The sequence below is a fragment of the Schistocerca nitens genome, chromosome 1, assembly GCF_023898315.1.
Source record: "Schistocerca nitens isolate TAMUIC-IGC-003100 chromosome 1, iqSchNite1.1, whole genome shotgun sequence".
NCBI lineage: Eukaryota > Metazoa > Arthropoda > Insecta > Orthoptera > Acrididae > Schistocerca > Schistocerca nitens.
The window spans coordinates 259672011-259696742 of record NC_064614.1 but is presented as its reverse complement, the minus strand read 5'-3'; the positions used below and the strand labels follow the sequence as shown (position 1 = coordinate 259696742).

At 38.1% G+C, this 24732-nt stretch overlaps 1 protein-coding gene across 4 annotated transcripts in view; it reads left to right on the top strand.

Moving 5' to 3' along the window:
* LOC126247510 (serine/threonine-protein phosphatase 6 regulatory subunit 3) overlaps positions 1-24732 on the top strand; it is a 182833-nt gene that overhangs the window by 90116 nt on the left and 67985 nt on the right. For all 4 annotated transcript variants that reach the window (XM_049948489.1, XM_049948490.1, XM_049948487.1 and 1 more), the window contains 3 exons: positions 8880-9011; positions 9117-9181; positions 24166-24361. In XM_049948489.1, coding sequence (XP_049804446.1) covers positions 8880-9011; positions 9117-9181; positions 24166-24361 — 393 coding nt within the window. The remainder of the gene's footprint in view (positions 1-8879; positions 9012-9116; positions 9182-24165; positions 24362-24732) is intronic.

Genomic DNA, 24732 nt, shown 5'->3' with positions numbered 1-24732 from the left:
TAGAAGTTAATTTGGGCAGTTAAGTTAGATTAGTAGAGCTGCTTTTTCACACAAGTTTGTTTTATTGAGTATAAAATGATTCGGTGGAACTTGACATGATTTTATTACATGTAACAGTTTCTCTCTCTCTCTCTCTCTCTCTCTCTCTCTCTCTCTCTCTCTCTCTCTCTCTCTTCTCCCCCACAGCTTGTTACTCGCAAATAATTTCGTCAAGCAAGTTTTCTTTCTGCATTATGGCATCTTAAGTAAGATGCTGTAGGCCTTTGTGAACTGCTGCATCAGGGTGGTGACTACTGTCATTTAACATGTGAAAATTTTATTGTTACTGATGTATCGTGGACTACAGCTATTGTCAAAAGTGAAAGTGATTACAGTGATGAAATCTTGAAGTGAACTGTAAGTGTTCATTAGCATATGATTTTCTGCGAAACATGACATTCAAAATTCTGTTACAGTTACTTTCTCATTTGGCAGTATCTATAAGACAAGATAGACCGGTAATGATAAAATAACATGTTTACATCAATAAAGTAATCGATTTAATACAGCAACAACACCACTTCGAGCACCACACTTAAGATGCTATACCACAGAAATAAAACACACTTCTACAAATTATGTTGGACACGAAATAAAAATCGTGCAACGCAGTAAACATTTTGATACATGAACAACTCTACCTCCGCCTCCTTACGATTACCGTATTTACTCGAATCTAAGCCGCACTTTTTTTCCAGTTTTTGTAATCCAAAAAACCGCCTGCGGCTTAGAATCGAGTGCAAAGCAAGCGGAAGTTCTGAAAAATGTTGGTAGGTGCCGCCACAACTAACTTCTGCCGTCGAATATATGTAGCGCTACACAGGTATGCTTTGTAGGCACAGAGATAAATACTGGCGCCAAAACCTCTGCGTCAGTAAATAAATTAAAAAAAAAAAAGGTGTAAGACGAGCTTTTTTTTCTCCGCCCCCAGTTTCGACCACTGGCTTTTCATACATTATCCAACGAAGTAAATACAAATTCCGTATTGTTCATCTTCGAAAGTAGCAGAATTTCAATGTACTACGAAAATCCGACTGGCAAGACTGTTGCTAATAGGAACCTGATGAAATGTGAATCACATGCAGTATTCTCTTCACCATAAGAATAATACGAATAGAAACATTTTGCCATGTATTCTTTCGTGTTTGCTGCTATCTCATTTAAATCCTGTCTGCCTAATAAACTACGAAACTAGAGTGAGACAACAGCAAACGTGGAAGAATATACGTATCGTGTCATGTTTATATACGTATTATTCTTATGCCTAATAGTGATACAGTCAGAAATGAAGCACGGCAACTGACTAGATTTTTAAATCTAAAATGACTAATTTCTGTGCAGAATTTGATGTACTAAAGAAGCGGCCGCAAAGATTTTCAAACGGAGAAAATTTTTCGCCTAACTCTCGTTCAGAACATGTTCTATCATACGCAGTCTATTATTTGGTTCTTGTTGATCATTATCAAAGAAAGCAGCAGTGTAAGTAACAACAAGTAGCAGTCACTTTCCATTGTTTCGCTAATGAGACAATTCCTCTCTTTTTTTTTTAATTGTAAGCGGCGGTAGCTTGCACAAAAGCAAGCCATGCCGCGGGCGGCGACAGGCCGTAAACACGCACTATCAGAATGCGACAAACAATGCATGACGCAGTACAGTAATGCATTTTCAGCTTAGAGTAACGTAAACACCTATAACAAAGAAAACGGCACTTATCAGATCAAAGCAAAATAAGCAATCGATTCAAACCAGACGAAGCACGTGAAAAAGGAAGGGTACCCGTATAAATACGGACGGAGCGCCTGACGCATAGCAATGGCTACCTGGTAAAGCTTAACTGCTAAGCTTACGACTCGAACCAAACTATTGTAGCTGTATCGTCTTTCATTCGACCTAAATTGTGTCTCATATTACAATGGACCAACTTTGTTTCGATTTGAAGGTGCGGCCTAAAACTTTTCTCTCCCCCTGAATTTCGAGTCTCAAATTTCAGGTGCGGCTTAGATTCGGGAATTTTTTTTTCCTTGATTTCGAGTCTCATTTTTCAGGTGCGGCTTAGATTCGAGTGCGGCTTAGATTCGAGTAAATACGGTGTAGCAACTAACGTGCCAGTGCCCGGAACGTGTGATTTTACTGTGCTCTGTGAAACTTAACTTTCAACACTAATTCATAAATCTCACATGGAAAATTGTAAATGAAGAAACTAACATAGCAAATAAGGGCTACTAATGTTTATCTTTTATGAATTTCTCATTTTTATGGCAGCTTATTTTGAAACAAAACTCAATATCACTATCACTATGTAACACACGTCACCAAAGAAACATAATACAGTCCATGTACGCTCAAAAACTACATTCTAGAAATATATCCGTAACTTTGATTATTCCGTGAATTTAAGACAAGAGCAACTAGAAAACTTGAACATGCCATTTCATTCACTACTTAAGGTCTGCAAATAATAATATATTCACGTTGTACATAAAACTCATGTATTTTTCATGTAAGGCTTGCTGCACCAGATGGGGGGGGGGGGGGGGGGTTACTTATTTCCTTTATTTCTATGGTACACCACCACCTAGAGTCACAAAAACAAATTGCTTGCCTGATAAATATTTCTCACGCAGTGTCTTCCCACATGGCAGAGCTTCGTTGGAGAAATCAGAAATCTAAGATTGTAAGGCGGCTTTTTCTAACTTCTGCAGTGGAATATTGGCTTTTAAAAGTGCCTCAACAGTTTTTTTTTTTTCCCGAAAATGTCTTTATCTTGCTTTCTTCTTTTGGCTCCACTTGAGCAATCAACGGCCAGTGATTGCCTCTTTTGAGAAGCAGCAGCAGCATTTTCTTTTGGTGGGCAGAGTGCATCTCTGATTTAATGATTTTCGATATTATCCTTCTTCTCACATCATCCAATGTGACAGTTGCAAAATTTGCAGAACACTGTTTGGGAATTTAGGCATATAAACTGTGGCTCGCATATTGTTTTGTGTTGTCATGTGCTTTCACAGACAAGCGACCCATAATTCACAAACAAATAGAAACAGTAAAAACAAAGCGATCCGAACTTCACCATGTGCTCTCGCTAAAGACCTTTGGATTCGGCATGCTGACTGGTGCGAGCGGAATTGATTATTGGTTTACATTGACCAGCATTTATATGTATCTGGTCGCTACCAACAGTAGTATATAACATTTTGTTTGGGGCAACTACATCTATAAAACCATAAGTAAAACAGAGTAAGTGACTGCCGAAATGTTTAGTGTAATTGAGATTGAAATCATCCTACCTATTAACATGTGAGGAACAGTGAACGTTATGTCTTCAGCCAGCTAAAATTGGTAGCGACAGCATAGCAATACCAAATCAACGTATATCGACTTCTCTCGATTCAGTTATTTCCATCAACTACCTCGTCGCCAGTCTCATTCGTTTACGTCTTTGTTTTATGACACCATGTTCATCGTCGTCATACGAGGCAGCACATTCTTGCATTGCCCGATATTGTAAATTGTTGATCGCTTTGTGTATATGTATATGCAGAAAATGAAGTTATCTACAAATGCTGCAGATAGAATAGTTTTATCTCCATACATTTCTCATCAAAATAGCATTTTTTGGACAATTTCACATTTTTCACATTTTGAGGCATAATTCGCACCTAAATTTGCATTTATCGCAAATGTGAATTTTTCCAGTCTTTGTTAATCAATCATTATAATATGAAGTTCGCTTGTTCTGAAGGCCCTTGTAATCATAAACTGCAAAAAGTGTTTCCGCATTTAGTCAAATAGGAAAGGCCTTATACTGACATTTAACAGGGTCTGCTAATCCTTCCTGCAGTTATCTTTGTTAACAAACAATTCATATAAAGAAATGTGTGAATGTTTAACATGGGGACAACTAATTTTAATTCTTAATAATACATGGGCCGTTCTTTAACATGTTCGTTGTGTGTGTTTAAAGGTACACAGCAGATGTAAAATTGTTTAAAATGAGAGGATAAAGCAGTGGATCAGTCTGAGCTGCTCTACATGTTTGCCTTAGTTTTTAGCATTCACTCATTATCTTTGCTAATATATGAAGTGGAAATGTTGTTTCCAAAAATCTCAAGTTCTTAACTGATTTATTTCAAGTTTTTACATGATTCTGTAATAAGCCTTTCAATGGACATAGCCTATGTATACTATTAAACAACAATTTACAGTTTTTCTGTTAAAACCAAGTGCAAGAAGAAAGTGCTGTGCTGTGAAAATGTGCAGTTTTGGTTTCTTTATCTCTGATGGCAGGGAATCTAAATCATTAGGCAAATTCTTTTTTCATAGATGTATTTTTTCTTCATATGTATACAAAATTTTAAACAAAAATTGCATACACAACTATGTGTGTGTGGAGTACACACCATATATTTGGGGAAAGGTAGGATGAGATGGAACTTAATTTGTACCAGCCTCATTCCATTCGTCTCTCTTCACATATGTTGATATTCAGATAGGGATGATTTCTCCTGGCTGTAAAATGTTATTAAGTTGAGTCATTTACGTGATCTATGTATTTGAGATACCTGATATTGTGTGGAGTGTGGCAGTTTGTCACAAAAGCCATATTTTTGCCTGATAAACCATTACTATGAGCTGACCATTTAAATAATTGATTTTTCAAATTTATTGTGTAAAGGAAAGTTGCCATTCACCATATAAGCGGAAATGCTGAGTCGCAGATAGGCACCACAAAAAGACTGTCACAAATAAAGCTTCCGGCCAGTAAGGTCTGCATTAACCCCCCCCCCCCCCCACACACACACACACAGCTTGACAAGCGGAGAAGGGGAGGGGTAGTATGGTGGAGGTGGCGGGCAGTGAAGTGCTGCAGGTTAGATGGAGGGCATGAGAGAAGTGGGGAGGGGGAGTAGCGGAAAAGAAGAGAAATAAAGACTTGAGTGTGATGGTGGAATGACAGCTGTGTAGTGCTGGAATGGGAACAGGGAAGTGGCTGGATGGGTGAGGACAGTGTCTAATGAAGGTTGAGGCCAGGAGGGTTGTGGGAAAGTTCCCACCTGTGCAATTCAGAAAAACTAGTGTTGGTGGGAAGGATCCATGTGGCACAGGCTGTGAAGCAGTCATTGAAATGAACGATGTCATGTTGGGCATTGTGTTCAGCAACAGTGTGGTCCACTTGTTTGTTGGCCACAGTTTGGCGGTGGCCATTCTTGCAGACAGCCAGCTTGTTGCTTGTCATGCCCACATAGAATGGAGCACAGTGGTTGCAGCTTAGTTTGTAGATCCCGTGACTGGATTTACAGGTAGCCCTTCCTTTGATGGGATAGATGATGTTCGTGACCTGACTGGAGTAGGTGGTGGTGGGAGGATGTATGGAACAGGTCTTGCATCCAGGTCTATTACAGGGGTACGAGCCATGAGGTAAGGGGTTGGGAGCAGCGGTTGTGTAAGGATGGGCGAGTATATTGTGTAGATTTGGTGGATGGCGGAATACCACTGTGGGAGGGATGGGAAGGATATTGGGCATGTCATTCCTCATTTCAGGGCATGACGAAAGGTAGTCAAAATACTGCCCACTATCGTGTGTGTGTGTACACGTCTATTGTTGACGAAGTCCTTAATGGCCAAAAGCTTTATTTGTGACAGTGTTTTTGTTGTGCCTATCTGCGACTCAGAATCTCCGCTATAGGGTGAGTGGCAACTTTCCTTTTAATAATATTGTTACATTCCATCCTGGATTTTCCTTAGTTTTTTTTTTTAAATCTAAATCTGAATTTAGTATCTGAGTATCTACAGAAATTAATCTGTGTAGCATAATGATTCACAAACAAAAATGGTTTCAGAGTTCCTTTAAAACTGTTTTACCTACTAGTCCATCAAATCCTTGGTGTATGTGGTCCATGGTGTGCAGGGGTCAGGAACTATCTTATTTTCCAGCATTGATTCACATAAACATCATCATGCCACAGAGGACAGAACTTTATTTAAAAGACTTAGAAATCATTTGATGTAAAAAAACTAAGTTGACATTAATGATGCAGAAAGAAAAGTAGTGTGGAGTGAGAAATGTAAATACTAAAAAAATTGAGTAGTAACAGAATAATGTATTTTTTCTCATCATACTCGATGTTTTTGGAAATCCTGAATCTGTGTTATTCATGATCTAAATAATGAAAAATTGCACCAGTTACTTACTTTCCATACTTGGCACAACAAGTTTTGAGAATTTCTTCTCATTTCCATGTGCATTTGTTTACATCAGTATTTTTTGCAACATTTGCATGTGTGATTTTCTGTCTCTTTTGCATTGTAGTTGTCTTTTTGAGGTTACACTGCAATCCAACAAAATGAATCATGGAATCAAAATGAAATTTTTACTCCACAGCAGAGTGTGTGCTGATATGAAACGGGAAAAAGTGCTCTACCAACTGAGCAAGTTTCGTAGGAGAGCTTCTGTTAAGTTGGTAAGGCAGGAGACAAGGTACTGGTGGAAGTAAAGCTGTGAGCTCAGGTCATGAGTCATGCTTGGGTAGCTCAGTTGATAGAGCACTTGCCTGCAAAAGGCAAAGGTCCCGAGTTCGAGTCTCTGTCTGGCACACAGTTTTAATCTGCCAGAAAGTTTCGAATCTTGAAATGTTTATATATAAAGTGTTAGAGGTGGTATTTTTGCCTGTCTACTTAAAAAAGTATTGTGTCAATCCATTGCACAGAATAGTACACAGAAGCAAATTATCACTTACACTGTTTCTGTAATCAAAACATGCTACAGAGATATTATGACACTATTGTTTAATAAGGAGTTTGTACACAGTCAGAGGTGTTAATTTTTCCGTGGATTAAACTATATATACAATAACCATTACTGATTATTGAACTTGATAGTTTGTCATTGAGAATTTTTTCTACTTGCTTTTCGTTGTGTATAGAAATTTCTAGCTCCTTCATTAAATCCATTGTCTCTGATTTTGAGAAGAGGTGTAGTATCTTAAGATCTTCTAGATTTTGGAATGGGTGTCGAGTGTTTCTTTCTGCGTGTGTGCTGTTATCGGGCAGTCAGAGACAGCAGTCATGTGTGTGAGATGTGCTTGCTTGTGTGAATTTGTGTGTTTTTCGTTCCTAATGAAGGCTTGGCCGAAAGCTTTTCATTGTGCCTGTCTGCAACTCAGAGTGTCATATTTACAGTGAGTAGCAGTCTATCCTTTCCACAATTGTTGATATTCCATCGTGGGTTTTCTGTTGTAGTTTGTGACCTAAGTATGTTTGCTATTTTTCTGAGAAATGTTACCTACATAAGGTATGCTGGCCAAACATTTGATTATATTATTGGTTCACTCGAAAGAGCCAAGAATTTTTTTGTTGTTATTTGTTTTTCCATTTAATGCTATCATTGAGCTGGGGTTGTCATTAACTACTGCAGTTTGCTTAGTGTCCAGTTCTTTCTCCCTGTCCTCTTTGTTCAGTGAGATTTTTTTGCTCATGTGCCATCATTTTGTAAGCAGCTTTTTTGTATGCTGTATATCTGGGTGACGATGTAGCAGGGATTGTGTTGCTGGAAGTTGCCTGTCTTCTGTAGATACTGAACTTCTGCATGTTGTTTGCGCATAAATCTAGAAAATTTATGCTATTATTTTTTGGTATTCAGCGTGAAATTTATTTTCTTATGTCCATTATTAAACAAATTTATGATTTTATTGCTGTCACCTTTGAGCAAAAATACGATGTCAACAACACCTTTCTTAATAGTCTGGCGCAATAACAGACATATTCATAAACCACTTGAAACAGAAAATAGTCAGCAGCTGTGAACATTGCACAAGACTATGTCCTATTTCCAAAAGTGGAGAGGACACCACTATGGGATAATAAGTGCTGTCAAAGAAGCTTGTACGAGTACCCTCAGTGTGTTGGAAGAATTTTGAGGCATTGTGGCAGTATCTCAGATTTATTTTTCCAAGACTTTTTCTGATACATTTAATACAAACCCTGTAAAAAGGTATTTGTTCTTCAACCTTTTGTGTTTTATTTAAATTATGTGTAGTTTTCAGACCAAAAATGAGGATTGCTTCATGTCATGGAAAAAAATATTTTTAAAGCAAATTTTATATGATCGTTCAATAGAGTGGTCCCTAATTATCTTGTGCAATATTTGTTGTTTTCATATGTTGTAACAGAGGTATTAAAACATGAAAAATAACCAGTACTCCAGCAATGGCAGCACCGGCCTAGCCTGCACTGTCAGCTGTTGCCATGCAGAAACACTCCTCAGTCGCTGCTGGAGTACTGTGTATTCATAATCTTTCAATGTCACTATTAATATATATGGCACTACATTAATTTGGGACCGCTGTATTGAATGGTAGTGAAAAATTCCACTTTAGAAAACATTTTGTTTTTTAATGGGAAATAAACTTCTAATTTCTGTTAAAACTGGGTGTTGCATGAAAGGCATGACCAGTATTTGTTTGGGCTGATTACAGCTAACACTGCAAAAACGAAATTGCAAATATCCGCCGAAACATCAGAGAGAATGCCTCCGACGACTCTTAGGAGGGACACCTGTATATGTGAGAGAAGTGTCAATTTCCTCTTTGCTGTTTTTCCTCTGAATGCTGTCACCCCATTGTTATGTCATTTCTTTTCTCACCCATTACTATTGTCATAGGAATTTTGAAAATGTTGCATACTTAACTGTGTTTATATTTGAAGTATATGATATGTCATCATGCATTACTTGGTTAAGGCGATGTGTGAATGATGTTACTGGTAGGTGAAGACAGCTGTTTTACAGTTTTTTTGTGTATAATGTCCTCTTACAGTTGTAATTTTAATGCCATCAATTGTTTTAGGATCTATTTTTCAAGTACACGTGGAACAACTTCTTACACACACAAGTGGAAAAGTGTATTGCATTTGCTCTGAATTCAGAACTAACGTGTACAAATAGTGATGACTCCCAGACGTATGTTCTTCTATCACATGTAAGTCATTTTGATACTCTTTCATATTAATAGTAATTGTTCAGTGCATCACATACTAGCTTTATTTTAATTGCAATCAAAAGTAATTTACAACATTTATTACAGGTTTTCATACAGTGCAAACTCCTTCAGCGAATCCTTGATGCGTGGGAAGACAATGATACGAAACAGTAAGTAAAGCAATTTCCTCAGAAATGATTGGCACACTTCTGTATGGTGGTGTTTCGATTACATTCCTTCCAGTCTATTATTGGTACCTGCTTCGAAACATTTTATTGCTTGTGTTTTGAAATGTACTTGTCAAATATAAAGATTTTTTCTTTGCTTCTTTCTCCTTCCTCTTATTTTTTCATTGCCTCCTTTTTTGTCATACAAATTTATTGTACTGCGTTTTATTGCATTAAGCAGTTGAATATTATGTACGCTGCCTGACCAAAAAAGGGAAGCACACAGAAAATGTGATAGGATGTCTGTGTAACTTTGTATGCATACACACCGTTAGCTGGTCTGTAACTGGTTAGAGTTGCAATTCTGTGTGACACGTAAAACGTGCATCAGAGTGCACCATTGTCGTTCACGTATAGTTTTATTATCAAGTCTGTTAAGGTATATAAGGGGTATGGACAGCATCAGATGCTGAGTGTTCACTTTGAAGTACACTGACATGCCACACACTCGCATGTGACAATGTTATAAGCACCTGCCAGTATATGAAAGGGGCCTCATAGTGGGTCTCCATTTGGCCAACTGGTCACATTGTGTAATACCAAGATTTGAGGGGCATTCAGTTGTGACAGTAGTCTGATATTAGACCTTCATGGGAACATGAGGGCAGGCATACTTGACATCAGGCTTTCAGTCAACCACGTGTGGCCACTAGACAGGATTGCCGTATTGTGCACTAAATGCATTGTAACTCCTCATCACTTTTGGTCGGAGACTAGCAGCAGCCAAACTAGGGAATTGCTGTCCCATGTGTAAGCTGCTATTAAGACCACAACACGAACGGTTGTGTTTGGAGTAAAGCCATCACCTGGAAGCAGGGATTGTTGATGAAGTGTGTTGCATTGTGTTCACTGATGAATCTTGATGGATGATCATTGTATGCAAGTGTGACAGTGACATGGGGAGAGGTCATATTCTTCTAATTTTTTGGATGGGTGCAGTAAGAGTTACCCATGGAGTCATGGTGTTGGAAGCCATCAGGAATTACATCAGGTCATAGATAGTAGTGACCGAGAAACTCCAATGCCATTACAGTACTTTATGGTCATCCTCCATGCTCAGTTGTTACCCTCGCGTAACAATATCATGGTGTCATATTTCAACAGGACAATGCTCATCCACTCATGAAATAATCTCTCTGAACTGTCCATGTGATGTTGAGATAAAACTGTGGTCAGCAATATCTTAAAATATGTAACTCGATAGAACATGGGTGGCATCAGCTCGGATGCTAAACCCCCAGTGCCAGTATCCAGAATATCAAGGACCAGTTGCAACAGTTGTGGGCCAACTTGCCTCGGGAGAGGATTCAATGTCTTAATGACATGCTTCTTAACTGAATCAGTGCATTCACCAGGCAAGAGGGGGGTGCAACATCATACTAACAAGTGGGCTTATACTGTCAAGTTCTTTGTATATTTGTATATTGCAATCACGGAAATAACTTCACATAGCCACTCAGCCTGTGAAGTTTAATTTTATTTCCTCCTCCTCTTTTCAGTGCTTCATTTTTTTGTCAGACAGTAAATTATTATTTGTTTCTTTGTTGGATGCCAATATTGTTTTTAAAATCATTTAAACACAGATTAGGCAACTGTGGCAGAGAATCCTCCAGAAATGGACACATGGATAAATTGCTTCTACGGTAGTGCCCCTAAAATTGCTACCACCTCCATAAATAATGGAGCGTCATAGATGATTTTGTGCGCTATTGAAGAAACAAATTTTCAGGGAGAAATAAGCAAATCAATTGGGATGTGTGGTGTATGGGGGCGAAAAAAAAAAATTGAATGTCTTTAGCATTTGGCTACCTTCAATATCCTTCTGGATGTATGGTCCCTTATTAACATTAGACTTTATTGCAGTAGTTCTCCACAGGGTGTTTATTCAGTGCTCTGAAAAATGTTCTGCAGACTGGACTAAATCCTAGCTAATTTGATATCGTAAGGATATAAACGTGGTGCTACAGAAGAATGCTGAAGGTTAGATGGGTAGATCACGTAACTAATGAGGAGGTACTGAATAGAATTCGGGAGAACAGGAATTTGTGGCACAGCTTGGCTAGAAGAAAGGATTGGTTGGGAGGACACGTTCCGAGGCATCAAGGGATCACAAATTTAATATTGGAGGGAAGCATGGTGGATAAAAATCGTAGAGGGAGACCATGAGATGAATACACCAAGTAGATTCACGAGGATGTAGGTTGTAATAGTTACTTGGAGATGAAGACGCTTGCACAGGATAGAGGAGCATGGAGAGCTGTATCAAACCAGTCTCTGGACTGAAAACCACAACACTGTTGTATTATGATGTAGTAGTACACCCAGAAGGATTTTATTGAAATTGATATTTGCAGCTGAAGCCTGTTTGGTTATAAGTATAATCTTTTCCTCAGAAAATAAAACATCATGGAGGAACACTTCACAAGTCGTAGATGACACTTTCATTCAGAGTTAATGCTGATGGCCCACAGAACTGCATTTTCTTGAGTATAGCATGAATGAGTATGAAAGCCTGTTCTCCATGATTGAATTTGCACAAAAATGTAGATGAATAACTGGAAAATACTATAGGCAAATCTAAATCTACATCCAAACTCTGCCAGAACTACTGTTGAATGCAAGGTAGGGAGTACTTCCCATTGCGCTACATCTTTGGGCTTCTTCCTCTTTCATTCTTGTGTGCACTGTGATGATTTTAATCTTATCCTCTCACTCCTTGTTAGAGTAGTACATACGAGGTACACTGGTCCTCCACAGTCTCAATAGTGTGTCGTATGACGTACTACAATTGCAAGGAATGCGGTAGATTCCCCCCCCCCCTCCCCCCCATTCAATAATTCCTAGTTTTATCGCTTAATATTGGTTCTTGCAACTTCATAAGTTTCAGAGGATAGTTTATATTCAATTAACTTAAACAAATGCAGCCAGGTGACGTAGACAATTGCCGATACTTTGACAGGGGTACTTCACCTGTCACTTTCAAGTCAAAAGTGCAACAAGTAAATGCCAGGAAAGGGCATTTAAAACCTCTGTTTGCAGAGAAACTATGCCGCTGCCCCCCCCCCCCCCCACACGCACGGGGGAGGGGGGGGGAGAGAGAGAGAGAGAGAGAGAGAGAGAGAGAGAGAGAGAGAGAGACTGTAAATATTAATGCCATCACACAATCCCAGATGGCCAATGTCAGAATTTATTGGTAGTGAACTTCCATTTCTGTTAATAAGTTTTGCTTGCTAATTTAAATTCAACTGCTTCCTTAATGGCACCATGCCAATAGCTGGAAGTGCTTTCCAGAACCTTCGTTGTTATTGTTATATTCCATAGACTGACTGACGTCAAGTCATTGTTATGCAATAGCAGATTCGCTCAGGTGTCCTAAGTGTGTGTGACGCTTAAGCTCGGTACACTGGTCGTCCACAGTCCCAATAGTGTGACTGTCATATGATGTGCTACAATTGCAAGGAATGCGGTAGGTGCCCCCCTTATTCAACAATCATCCTTCACAGAATCTAAAAGGACTCTTAACTTTAGATGCTGGTTGAAAAACACGTTTAACGTCATATTTCCACAAAATGTGGCCAATTGTGTTGGAAATGTTCCCTGTGTAAGGCAAAAAGGCCTTATACTTCGGTGCTACCTTGGTATTATCACCACTTACCTGGTGCTCAGTTGGTCGATAGCACAATGCATGTCTAATCTGTCTTTTACTGTAACCATTCTGACAAAGAGATCTCAAGGTGGGCTAACTCAGATGACAAACTCTCAGGGTCTGACATGATATGGCCTCTGTGAACCAAGGTACAAGTACCCCTTCACGCTGACAACTGTCAGTCCGTAGACACAAATCAGTGTGAGTGGGCTTCCTGTAAATGGCATGTCTCCCTAACCTGTTGTCAACTTTCCTCCTGGCCAGTATATCAAGGAAGGGAAGGCAGCTGTCCTTCCCACCTCCATCTTGAAACAAATATTCAGGTATTTTAAAAAGTTGTTCAAATTCTCACTGCCATGAGGCTAAACAACATAAATATTGTCTATATACCTGTATAACAGGTGACAACAGGCTTCCCATGACAATTCCATTTCTCCACTAATGGTACTGGCCGTAGATTGAAAAGTAAGTGGAAGTCTACACATGTCAAAGTAGGTTTGCAAATTCAACACAAAATCTAACCTCAGTCAACCACAACAATAGGATAGGTTGGAATGATGACAATATTATGAAAAGAATAGATTGCTACTCATCATCCAGAGGTCAGTAACAGTGGTCATGTGTGTGTATATATTACACTTGTGTGACTGTGTGTGGTATTTCTTTTAGAATAAAGTCTTTTGGCTGAAAGGTCTCAACCATATGGTGAGTAGAAGTCTGCCCTTTTCAATTAAAATATTAGTCATTCAAATGCATTTCCTCTAATCGATGTAAGAAATTCATTTCATTCGCATAAGTTATATGAACCTTAGTTTGTTTTTTAGTTACACAGTTTTGCAATTTTGACCATTCAGAGCAACTTGCCAATCTTTGCATCTGAATTAAATGTTACCAAAACCTGCTTTTTGAAGAATGTGTGTGTGTGTGTGTGTGTGTGTGTCCCAAAGAGTGTTCTTCTTTATAGGTGCCTCATCATCAAAAATATGGAACTACTGTAGATGTTGTCCGGCAGGTCATTTAATATACAACATGAAGTGCAAAAGTCCCAACATGCTTTGCTAGGGCATGTTTGAAGTTACTTCTAAATCAGTTGGTGATTCTCCGTACAAGATAACATGCTGCATACCACCTATGATTGTATTCTTGTTAATAAGCATCAATGAGGTGCTGAATTCAGGGCATTTTGGATGTCGAGAAATATTGCATTTACTTTATGACCTTTGCTACATGCATTTTAGTGTCTCATTTGAAAACAGCTAGAATTGAGTTTTGCATTGTAAGCGTTTCTGGAAGTTATGCAGGTTGGCATGGAGGAGGCCATTCTGTTGATGACACCTTATGTGTTTGAGATCAGAATATGTTCTAGGAATCTAAAACTGATAGATGTCTGTAGTGTTGGAATTTTTGTGGGTCACTTCTCCTGTTCTTCTTGTAGGTAGGTGTGACCTCTGCTCTCTTCCAACTACTTTGTGTAGGTTTTTGCTTGAGACTAAGAAAAAGACTAACTAAGCTGCAAATTCAGTGTAGAGTATGATACGGGCTCTGAAAGCTCGAGGGATGATTTCAGATGTTTCTCAACACCGCTTTATCACTCACCTTTGCAGTGATGTGAGAGTGAAACTGTAGTAGATACTCCGGCATCTCCTTTGTAAAGGAAAGTTTGGAGAAGGTGTTCAGAATTTCTGCTTTTGTGTACTATCGTTAATTTCATTTCCTCCGTTGTTCTTGTGTGTAGATATTAACGTGGCACCAAGGACAGCCTTTACATATGACCAGAATTTCTTTGGGTTTTCTCATAGGTTCATGTACTGTGTCATCAATGTGCTCTGGCGCAAACTTGTAATGCAACCCATGAAATGGCACGTAAGTACTCTGTACTTATAATGTAATCAATCAAAAAAGAGCTTAGTACTTGGTAACTATAACATGTCGCTAGTGTAGATTGACTGTACGATTAAGAATTGAAACTGAACTAAATTATCTCTTTCAGTATTTTGAATAAAGCAAAATGAACATAATGGTTGACACGTAAAAAATGTGCATTGAAAGCTACATGCAACCTAAACAATTAGTATCTCTGCTCAGGTCAATATAAAAATACCTAAAATTGCAATTTTATCCAGCTTACCCCTTTCTCCACGCTAAAATACTGTGCCAAACTTCAGTTAAGTATTAACTTGTCTCTTAAAGTTTCCAAAATATCATTCAATCCACTTTTGTTATGTACAAATTAACAAACTTGAGAAAGTGCCAGAGTGTCACCCATGCACTGGCATAGCCAGTGCTCAACTGAAGGCTCAGGCATTGAGTCGAATGAGTTAACATTATGACAAAAGTAACCATTCACAAGAACAGAATAACTTTCATTATTGTCGGAATCTCTTGAAAACACTGCCATCTTATGTTTATTTATGGGTCTTAATGATGTCATTGTCGCTCAGATTACCTTAAGTCATCAGAAACATCTGAATAATCATCATAAAAACCTCCAAAAGTTTTTGAGATTCATTCATTTCCTTCACTTTTCTGAATAAGGCCATCTGTATAAGCAGGAGGGATTAAAAAGACGAAAATAATAACTATTTGAAATACCAAAATACATTTGGAATGCTAAATAAGCAAAAAGTACATGAGGGCAATCAAGTTTGATTTATTGACTACTGGTGTGAACACCTAGATAGATGAAGTAGTTAAAATGTCTAACAGCTGATGGCATCTACAGACTGTTTCAGGAAATAAGAGTTATCTTGAGATCCATCCGTAACAGATGGCGTGCGAAACACAAGTAAGCTTAGGATCCAGCTGCAGGATGTTCGAATAGCAAATATCTGTTTAATCATGGGGCAGAGATACTGTTCACCTGAGTACAGTCAATTTTAGATATGGATATTTTGTTCAAATATTGTAAAACTATATTCTTTATTTTCTGTTTGTAACACTCTTTGATTTCCTCTGTACACATATCTCTTTGTCTTTAAAGACTGAAGTTTATGCAATAACTGACTGTGATTCATTCCAGTGGAATTAAAACATAATCTGAATGTAACATATGAAAATACTGGGTGGAATAATGACAATCTGAATATGAGAAATATTTTACATTTTCCTATGCTCTTCATGAGAGTTTTGATTTTGGAAAAATATTTTATTAATTCAGTTAATATTTTTTATTATTTGTTTGTCTTAGAAACCATAAGGTTTTACTAATACATCAGCTAACTACTGAATAAGAAGATCATAATTTGTTCTTTTTTGAACACTTCTACATTGGGTTGATTTCTCATAAAATGTCAGGTACACTTCGCTGAAACTGAGAGCCAGTGTAATGAGACATTTTTTGGGCCTCTTCCACAAAAATGAAATTGGTGGCACTTCCACTTGACCCCTAACAATTTAATATTCATGCAGATCTGTACTATTTCATATGTTGATGGCTAATGCACACTGTATCCCAATTTTTAGTAATAATAATAATAATAATAATCTGAAACCTAAAGATCAAGCAGACACAGCAAACCCAGCAAAATATCGCCCCATAACATGCCTACCAACAATATACAAAATATTAACTTCAGTCATTACACAGAAATTAATGACACATACAACACAGAACAAAATTATTAACAAAGAACAAAAAGGCTGCTGCAAAGGAGCACGGGGATGTAAAGAGCAACTGATAATAGATGCAGAGGTGACATATCGAGCTAAAACTAAACAAAGGTTGCTACACTACGCATACATTGATTACCAAAAAGCTTTTGATAGTGTACCCCACTCATGGTTACTACAAATATTGGAAATATACAAATTAGATCCTAAATTGATAGTTCCTAAACATAGTAATGAAAAATTGGAAAACCACACTTAATATCCAAACAAATTCAAATAATGTCACATCACAGCCAATACAGATTAAGCATGGAATATACCAAGGAGACTCATTAAGTCCTTTCTGGTTCTGCCTTGCTCTGAACCCACTATCCAACATGCTAAATAATACAAATTATGGATATAATATTACTGGAACATACCAACACAAAATCACACATTTGTTATACATGGATGATCTAAAACTACTGCAGCAACAAACCAGCAACTCAACCAATTACTAAAGATAACAGAAGTATTCAGCAATGATATAAATATGCCTTTTGGAACAGGCAAATGTAAGAAAAATAGCATAGTCAAGGGAAAACACACTAAACAAGAAGATTACATATTGGATAACCACAGCGACTACATAGAAGCGATGGAAAAAACAGATGCCTATAAATATCTAGGATACAGACAAAAAATAGGAATAGATAGTACAAATATTAAAGAAGAACTAAAAGAAAAATATAGACAAAGACTAACAAAAATACTGAAAACATAATTGACAGCAAGAAACAAGACAAAAGCTATAAATACCTACGTTATACCAATATTGACCTCTTCATTTGGAGTAGTGAAATGGAGTATCACAGACCTAGAAGCACTCGATACACTTACACGATCACAATGCCACAAATATAGAATACATCACATTCATTCAGCATCAGAAAGATTCACATTAAGCAGAAAGGAAGGAGGAAGGGGATTTATCAACATAAAAAACCTACATTATGGACAGGTAGACAATTTAAGAAAATTCTTTATAGAACGAACAGAAACTAGTAAAATACACAAAGCAATCTCTCATATAAATACGTCGGCTACACCATTGCAATTTCATAACCACTTCTATAACCCTTTAGATCACATAACATCAACAGATACGAAGAAAGTAAATTGGAAAAAGAAAACACTACATGGCAAGCACGCGTATCATCTAACACATGGCTAAGAAAAGGCAATATATACAGTGAGACGGAAGGATTCATGATTGCAATACGGGATCAAACAATAAACACCAGATATTACAGCAAGCATATTATTAAAGATCCCAATACCACAACAGATAAATGCAGACTTTGCAAAAAAACAAATAGAAACAGTAGATCACATCACAAGCGGATGTACAATACTAGCAAATACAGAATACACCAGAAGACATGATAATGTAGCAAAAATATTACATCAACAACTTGCCATACAACATGAACTAATAAAACAACACGTTCCCACATACAAGTATGCACCACAAAATGTACTGGAGAAGGATGAATACAAATTATACTGGAACAGAACCATTATAACAGATAAAACACCACCACATAACAAACCTGACATCATCAGGATAAAGTTGACATTATACCAATTACACTATCAACTACAGGAGTCATACCACACAATATCCACCAGTAAATCAACGCAATACAGATACATCCAAACGTATATATACAACTACAGAAATCTGTAATTATTGATACATGTTCAATTACCCGAAAGTTCCTAAATGCAATGTAACATACACCGTACACTTTAAATCGAACCAGCTTCCCATAAAGTGATCAGTATACTGAATGTTGTCCCATTCAATGGTTCCTTGATACCATAATGAAAATGGTAATTCGATAAAATAAACTTCCTAAGCTCAGGGCAAATGAGGCTTAAGAACTGCCATTAATGATAAGATAGTGTCTGCTGCTACAACAAATCTGTTTTTGATAAAATTATTTAATTGGATCGATAAAAAATCTACTCACAAAGTGGTGTCAGAATACACACACAAGACTGTTGTGCTTTGCAAACTTTCAGAGCCAGTGGCTCATCCTTCAGGCAGAAAGCTTAAAGGGGAAGGAAGAAGGGTGAAGGAAAAGGACTGGAGAGGTCTAGGGAATGGGGTAGATTTCGGGAAAGTCACCCAGAACTGCGAGTCAGGGTAGACTTAATGTACAGGATGAGAGCAAGACTGATCTGTTCTTGAGTATAACACATGCACTCAAAGGAACTCAGTATGTGCTTCATACACCGTGAAAACGGAAACTACTCTCACTCCAAATGCTTCTGCGCAGAGTCAGTATTATAAGCTGGAACTAATAGGAACTTACATCAATCCAAATATTACTCCATACAGTTGCATCTGAGTTATGATCATTTGAGATTTTACCAACCCAATAAACTGCTAATACAGTACCCTTAAACTGACCAATAACTCAAATTCCATTCGATACTTAATGGTAAATAAAGAATACACACCATTAGCTGTAGGATAATTTGCTTTAGAAGCTTTTTCTAAATCACCCTGTGACAACCATTCAATAATAATCTGAAGCTAAGATGCCAAGCTGACTTAACCGACTTGGTGTGGCAACACGACTATGCCCAGATCAAAACCGTACGCCCGTGTACAGGTAACTGTACAATGCCCTGATTGAAAACATACTCGGATAAGACTCATATTAAAGTCAAGGAATCATTAAAATTTGACTAAAGAGCAGCACTACTGGTACTTCTTAACAATTAATGCATTAAGCCTGATGACTGTTGGCATATCTTTCAGTGGTTGGCTCCTGGCTTGTTATATTCCCTTTGCCGTCACGGAGTTTCAGCATATCTGGATACGCTTATCGCCAACAGCTCACAGCATCTTTCTCCCTTCCTTCCTTCCTTCCTTCCTTCCTTCCTTCCGCAGCAATTAGGTACAACAATTTACACCAAGAAATCACAAAGTAGATGAGCCTTAAATTCTTATTCTTGACTCCTTGCTGTTGACCGATGAATAAGGGTTGACAACATCTGTTTCCTTTTCTTGTGGCAAACACCATGTAAACTTTACAGTTTCCAATCTTTTTTGTAAGATTTGGTTGTGACAGTCATCGAAGGTTTCACACGTGTGTTTCATCTGTCTCTTCTCTATAATCCTGTGCATTATTTTACATCTGTTACGGGTGGCCATCGTTTCTTTAAAAGTTTTGTAACTGACAGTGTCCCTGGAAATACGTGTATATCCAGTGCTTAGTCATCTACCGTATTTACTCGAATCTAAGCCGCACCTGAAAAATGAGACTCTAAATCAAGGAAAAAATATTTTCCCGAATCTAAGCCGCACCTGAAATTTGAGACTCTTAATTCAAGGTGAGAGAAGTTTTAGGCCGCACCTGCAAATCGAAACAAAGTTGGAACATTATAATATGAGACATAATTTAGGTTGAATGAATGACGATACAGCTACAGTAGTTTGGTTCGAGTCGTAAGCTTAGCAGTTAAGCTTTACCAGGTAGCCTTTGCTATGCGTCAGGCGCTCCGTCCGTATTTATGTGGGTACCCTTCCTTTTTCATGTGCTTCGTCTGGTTTGAATTGATTTAGATGATGTTCTGAACGAGAGTTTAGCGAAAATTTTTCTCCATTTGAAAATCTTTGCTGGCTCCTCTTTTAGTACATTACATTCTGCACCGAAATTACTCATCGTAGATTTAAAAATCTAGCCAATTGCCGTGCTTCATTTCTGACTGTATCACTATTAGGCATAAGAATAATACGAATATAAACATGACATGATATATATTCTTCCGCGTTTGGTGTTGTCTCACTCTAGTTTCATAGTTTATTAGGCAGACAGGATTTAAATGAGATAGCAGCAATCACGAAAGAATACATGGTAAAATGTTTATATTCATATTATTCTTATGATGAAGAGAATACTGCATGTGATTAACAATTCATAAAAGTTCCTATTAGCAACCATCTCTTCTCACAGGTGGGAAAGAATTCAGAACGTAGAGTTGGCCATATTGACAAACATCCCAAACAGTCTCGCCAGTCGGATTTTCGTAGTACGTTGAAATGCTGCTACATTCGAAGATGAACAATACAAAATTTGTATTTACTTCGTTGGATAATGTATGAAAATGCAGTGGTCGAAAAACTCGGGGCGGAGAAAAAAAAGCTTGTCTTCCACTTTTTTTTTTTATGACGCAGAGGTTTTGTGCCTGCAAAGCATGCCTGTGTAGCGCTACATATATTCGACAGCAGAAGTTAGTTGTGGCGGCACCTACCAACATTTTTCAGAACTTCCGCTTACTTTGCACTCAATTCTAAGCCACAGGCGGGTTTTTGGATTACGAAAACTGGAAAAAAAGTGCGGCTTAGATTCAAGTAAATACCGTACTCCTGTAGATTCCAGCCACAGTTCTTCTTGAGCTTACTGAACAAATATACCTTTCTACTTTTTGTAGTTGTATGTTGTACATTGGAAATCATTGTGAGTACAGCTGCCTCTGGATTGTTTACACCAGTTTCAATGTGAACTTAAGGTCTGTTTATTGCTATTAGGTATAATACAGGGCCACTATAAATTTTAAAGCTTTTTATTTTCCAAAATATTATACGTACAGATATGGCTGATGCATGAATAGAACTGCAAACTCGCTCAAGTTATACGTACAGATATGGCTGATGCATGAATAGAACTGCAAACTCGCTCAAGTTTGCATTTTGCACTTTATAAATGTTCTGAGAGCCCTTCTGGTCTTAAAACACATGTCTAAGTGGTGGTAAAGTTTGTTTCATACCTTATATAGCACCATCCTCTCAGGGGTCATCACAGCAGCACTGGTGCATTCTCTGAGCTGTCCCAGTGTTCCTGGCAGAGGGAATAGGTATACACAGTCCTTAATCTATCAACAAAGGAAAAATTTACATGCTGATGAGTCAGGCGACTGGGGCTGGGTGTCGAAGGAAACAGAGCCACATCATCACCACTACTACGCCCAATCCAGCAATGCAGAAGTCATTCGTGTAAGTAGCATGAACATTGATTCTCCTGTGAGGGGCTTACCTGTCATGTTGGAAGATAAAATTCTCGGAGTCAGCAGTCAGTTGGGGAAACAACCACAACTGTGCAACATATCAAGGTGATGTACCTATCAGTCTTCCCACAGAAGAAAACTGGCCCGTACATCTTTGTCCTTGACATGGCAAGAAAACCTTAACCTTCAGTGAATCTTGTTCATGCACAATAATTTCAGAGGATATTCAGTGCCCCACACTCTCATATTGTGGCGATTAATCTCGATTAATCTTTCCTGATAAATGGGAGGTTCCTTCATTGTTGAATGTAAGTTTGCAAGGGAAATGTTCATCCTCAGGTGCTTCCTGTATTGTGATGCAAAATAGAATGAGCCCACCAGAATCTTCTGAATTTTTTTTTTGTACATATCTGTACATATGAGCAAAAATCGTTAATGTATTCACAATTCCAGCATTTAAATGGAAATACAGAGCAAGGACTTTCAGAAAGTTTTGTTTATTCATGAAAATTATGTAAAGCACAAATATGCAAACCTGCCAGTGCTAAATATCATATTTTCGTACTCACTAGTCCTACCTTGTGTGGAATAAGCCTTGGTACCTGCACAGTTATGCTGGCTCACCACTAGAAAGTGCTGTAGTAGGACTTCTTGCTGTCCTACGGTAACACCATTGCCCAACAAGAGTGGCTCATTGTCAGAGTGTACGTGTCTTGGGTTTCCTAGAGAGAGTGTTCTGCTGTGGTACAGTTAATGGGTCCATCAGAGTGTGAGAATGAAATGACGGGGCTGGTGGAAATGTGCCCAAAGTTGAAGTATGTGGGATGGGACGATTCTTATGGGCAAAATGTCTAAATTGCATGCTGATTCACTGTAAATTTCTGGCAATATGTTGACCAAATGGAGTGTGGCCTCCAGCCCTAGTGAAATGTTTCCAACAATTTGGACAATGCTTCAAAGACATGGGTGACGCTGATGGGAAAAGGACATCAATGTTGACTACAGATGGCAAAGTTGAGGGACTGATTTGCAACAGTTGCAAGTTTCCCAGTGAGGGGGATGTTAACACAGCAGTTCTTACATGGTTACATGACCAAGGAGTGAATTTCTGTTGCCGAAGAATTGAATTTCTGTTGCCGAAGAATTGAACGATTAGTAGAACGTTTCGACTGTTGTTTGTAGTGATACGGTGACTGTTGAAAAATAATTTTGTGTATCTGCTTCACTTTGATGTGTAGCACAACATTCAATTAAAGTTACCTGGCCTACTATAATAATTTGTAACTCTTTTTTTTTTAAGTCCTCTCATAGAAGACAAGAAACAGTAAGAGCATAGAAGTAGATCAGAGGCAAGTATTTGTAGTAGCAATAGTAGTTGTCATGAATTAAGGCAAATAAGTTTTTGTGCAATGTGTCTGATGTGATTGACACTCTGAATGTCAGTGAGTATTTTGTTGCTCTCTGAGCAAATTAATTTTGAACTTGGCAGTGAGTTACTAGTGAATAAGTTTGCATAAACTTGTTGCTGTCATGGTTTCTGTTGTTGGTAAGTAAAATTACTACATAAACAAGCATGATATGTAATTTACAGGGTAAATGTTTACTCAGTGTGAAGAAATGACAATAGTTTGTATCATTAATGTTGCCAGATCCTAAGAGCACGACTGATGTTTGTTGTGATAGGAAGGGCTCAGACCACGAGGGGGGGGGGGGGGGGAATGCGAAGTTGTATACTGGTGTAGTTGCTTAGTGAACTGTACAGAAGTGGACAGGTGTGACTTGGGACTTACATAATATTGGTTGGTTTGAACCGATTATTGCCGGTGTATTTGTTTCTGCGATACAGACCATACCAAATCATAGTTCCTGATTTTCAGTGACGTACAGTGCAGGATGATAGTCTTTCAGTACATGTATGAAGGGGTGGACGGTAGGTGCTGTTGATAAAATCAGTGATTTTTCTATTACCTGCAACTGCTTTAATCCTATTTGTGTATTTTATAATGATAGTAAGTGAGATATATGTGTAGAATAATGTGTCCATTCTTAGTTGAAATGCGTCCTGTGTTGGAGTCTAGTAGATTTCGAGGTTCAGTCTGGTTACCAAATGAGATGTGAACCATGACAAAGACTAATTCACCATAACAGAAAACTTCTGTAAGCCTGTCTTTGTGCAGATGGTTATGGGACTTCGGCTGTTCAGTATAAAATGTCAAATCAAAACACCTTCAGCCATCTGTATTTCCAGATGTTATTTTATTTGATCAAACATTTGCAGCGCTACATTACGCCATCTTCAGACCTCATGACTGGCATGTAGGAAGAATCCTACCTCTGCTCCAGTCAAGGTAGGGGCCAGTACTTGGTGACTGGTATCTGTAGATTTCTGCTCAAAACAAATAAGTTGTAGGAAGTAACAAATGAAAGCAAACACAACTGAAACAACCTCAGTTTTATAATATGTATATGAACCAAGAAGCAAATACTGTTTAGGGTGGAAGTGACATAGTAGATTTTTTTCATAGTGACTGTTTTTATCTGTGTGTTTCAATGTGCCTGTAAAAGAAGTTAGATTAAGTGTAATGTGATGGTGTTTACTTGATTGCAGATCAAAACCAGGTGGTGTGAGATGTGGCTATATGGGACACCTAATTAAAATAGCAAATCACATTGCACAACATGGTGAGAAGGAACCATTTGCATCACTACTTAAGCAATATGTTTCTCCAGACACAATTGCAGCATGGGAAAAATTTGTAGCAGGTGCTTTAGCAGATATCAACCAAACACATCGTACTTGCATGGTGAGATACTCTTTGGTTAAATAACTCTCACCTTCAAATTAATAAGTATAGATGTATATGAATAAGTATTCTTTTCTATCCAAAAGGTGCTACTTCTATCAGTAATTATAAAATGCATTTATTTCCTTCCTAAGAGAAAAATGTCACACATTGCATGCCTCCACAGATTAATAGTTACTGAGTATGACACAGTCTTCATAATTTTATACTCTTCATCTTGAAAATGATTTGTTTTGGACGAAGTATGTATGTGCGTGCGTGGAGGGGTGGGGTGGGGGGGGGATGTGAGTCAGGGGAGTCAGGATGGTGTGTTCACTGCAAAGGGGTGGGGGTTTCACTCACTCACTCACTCACTCACTAAATCATACGTT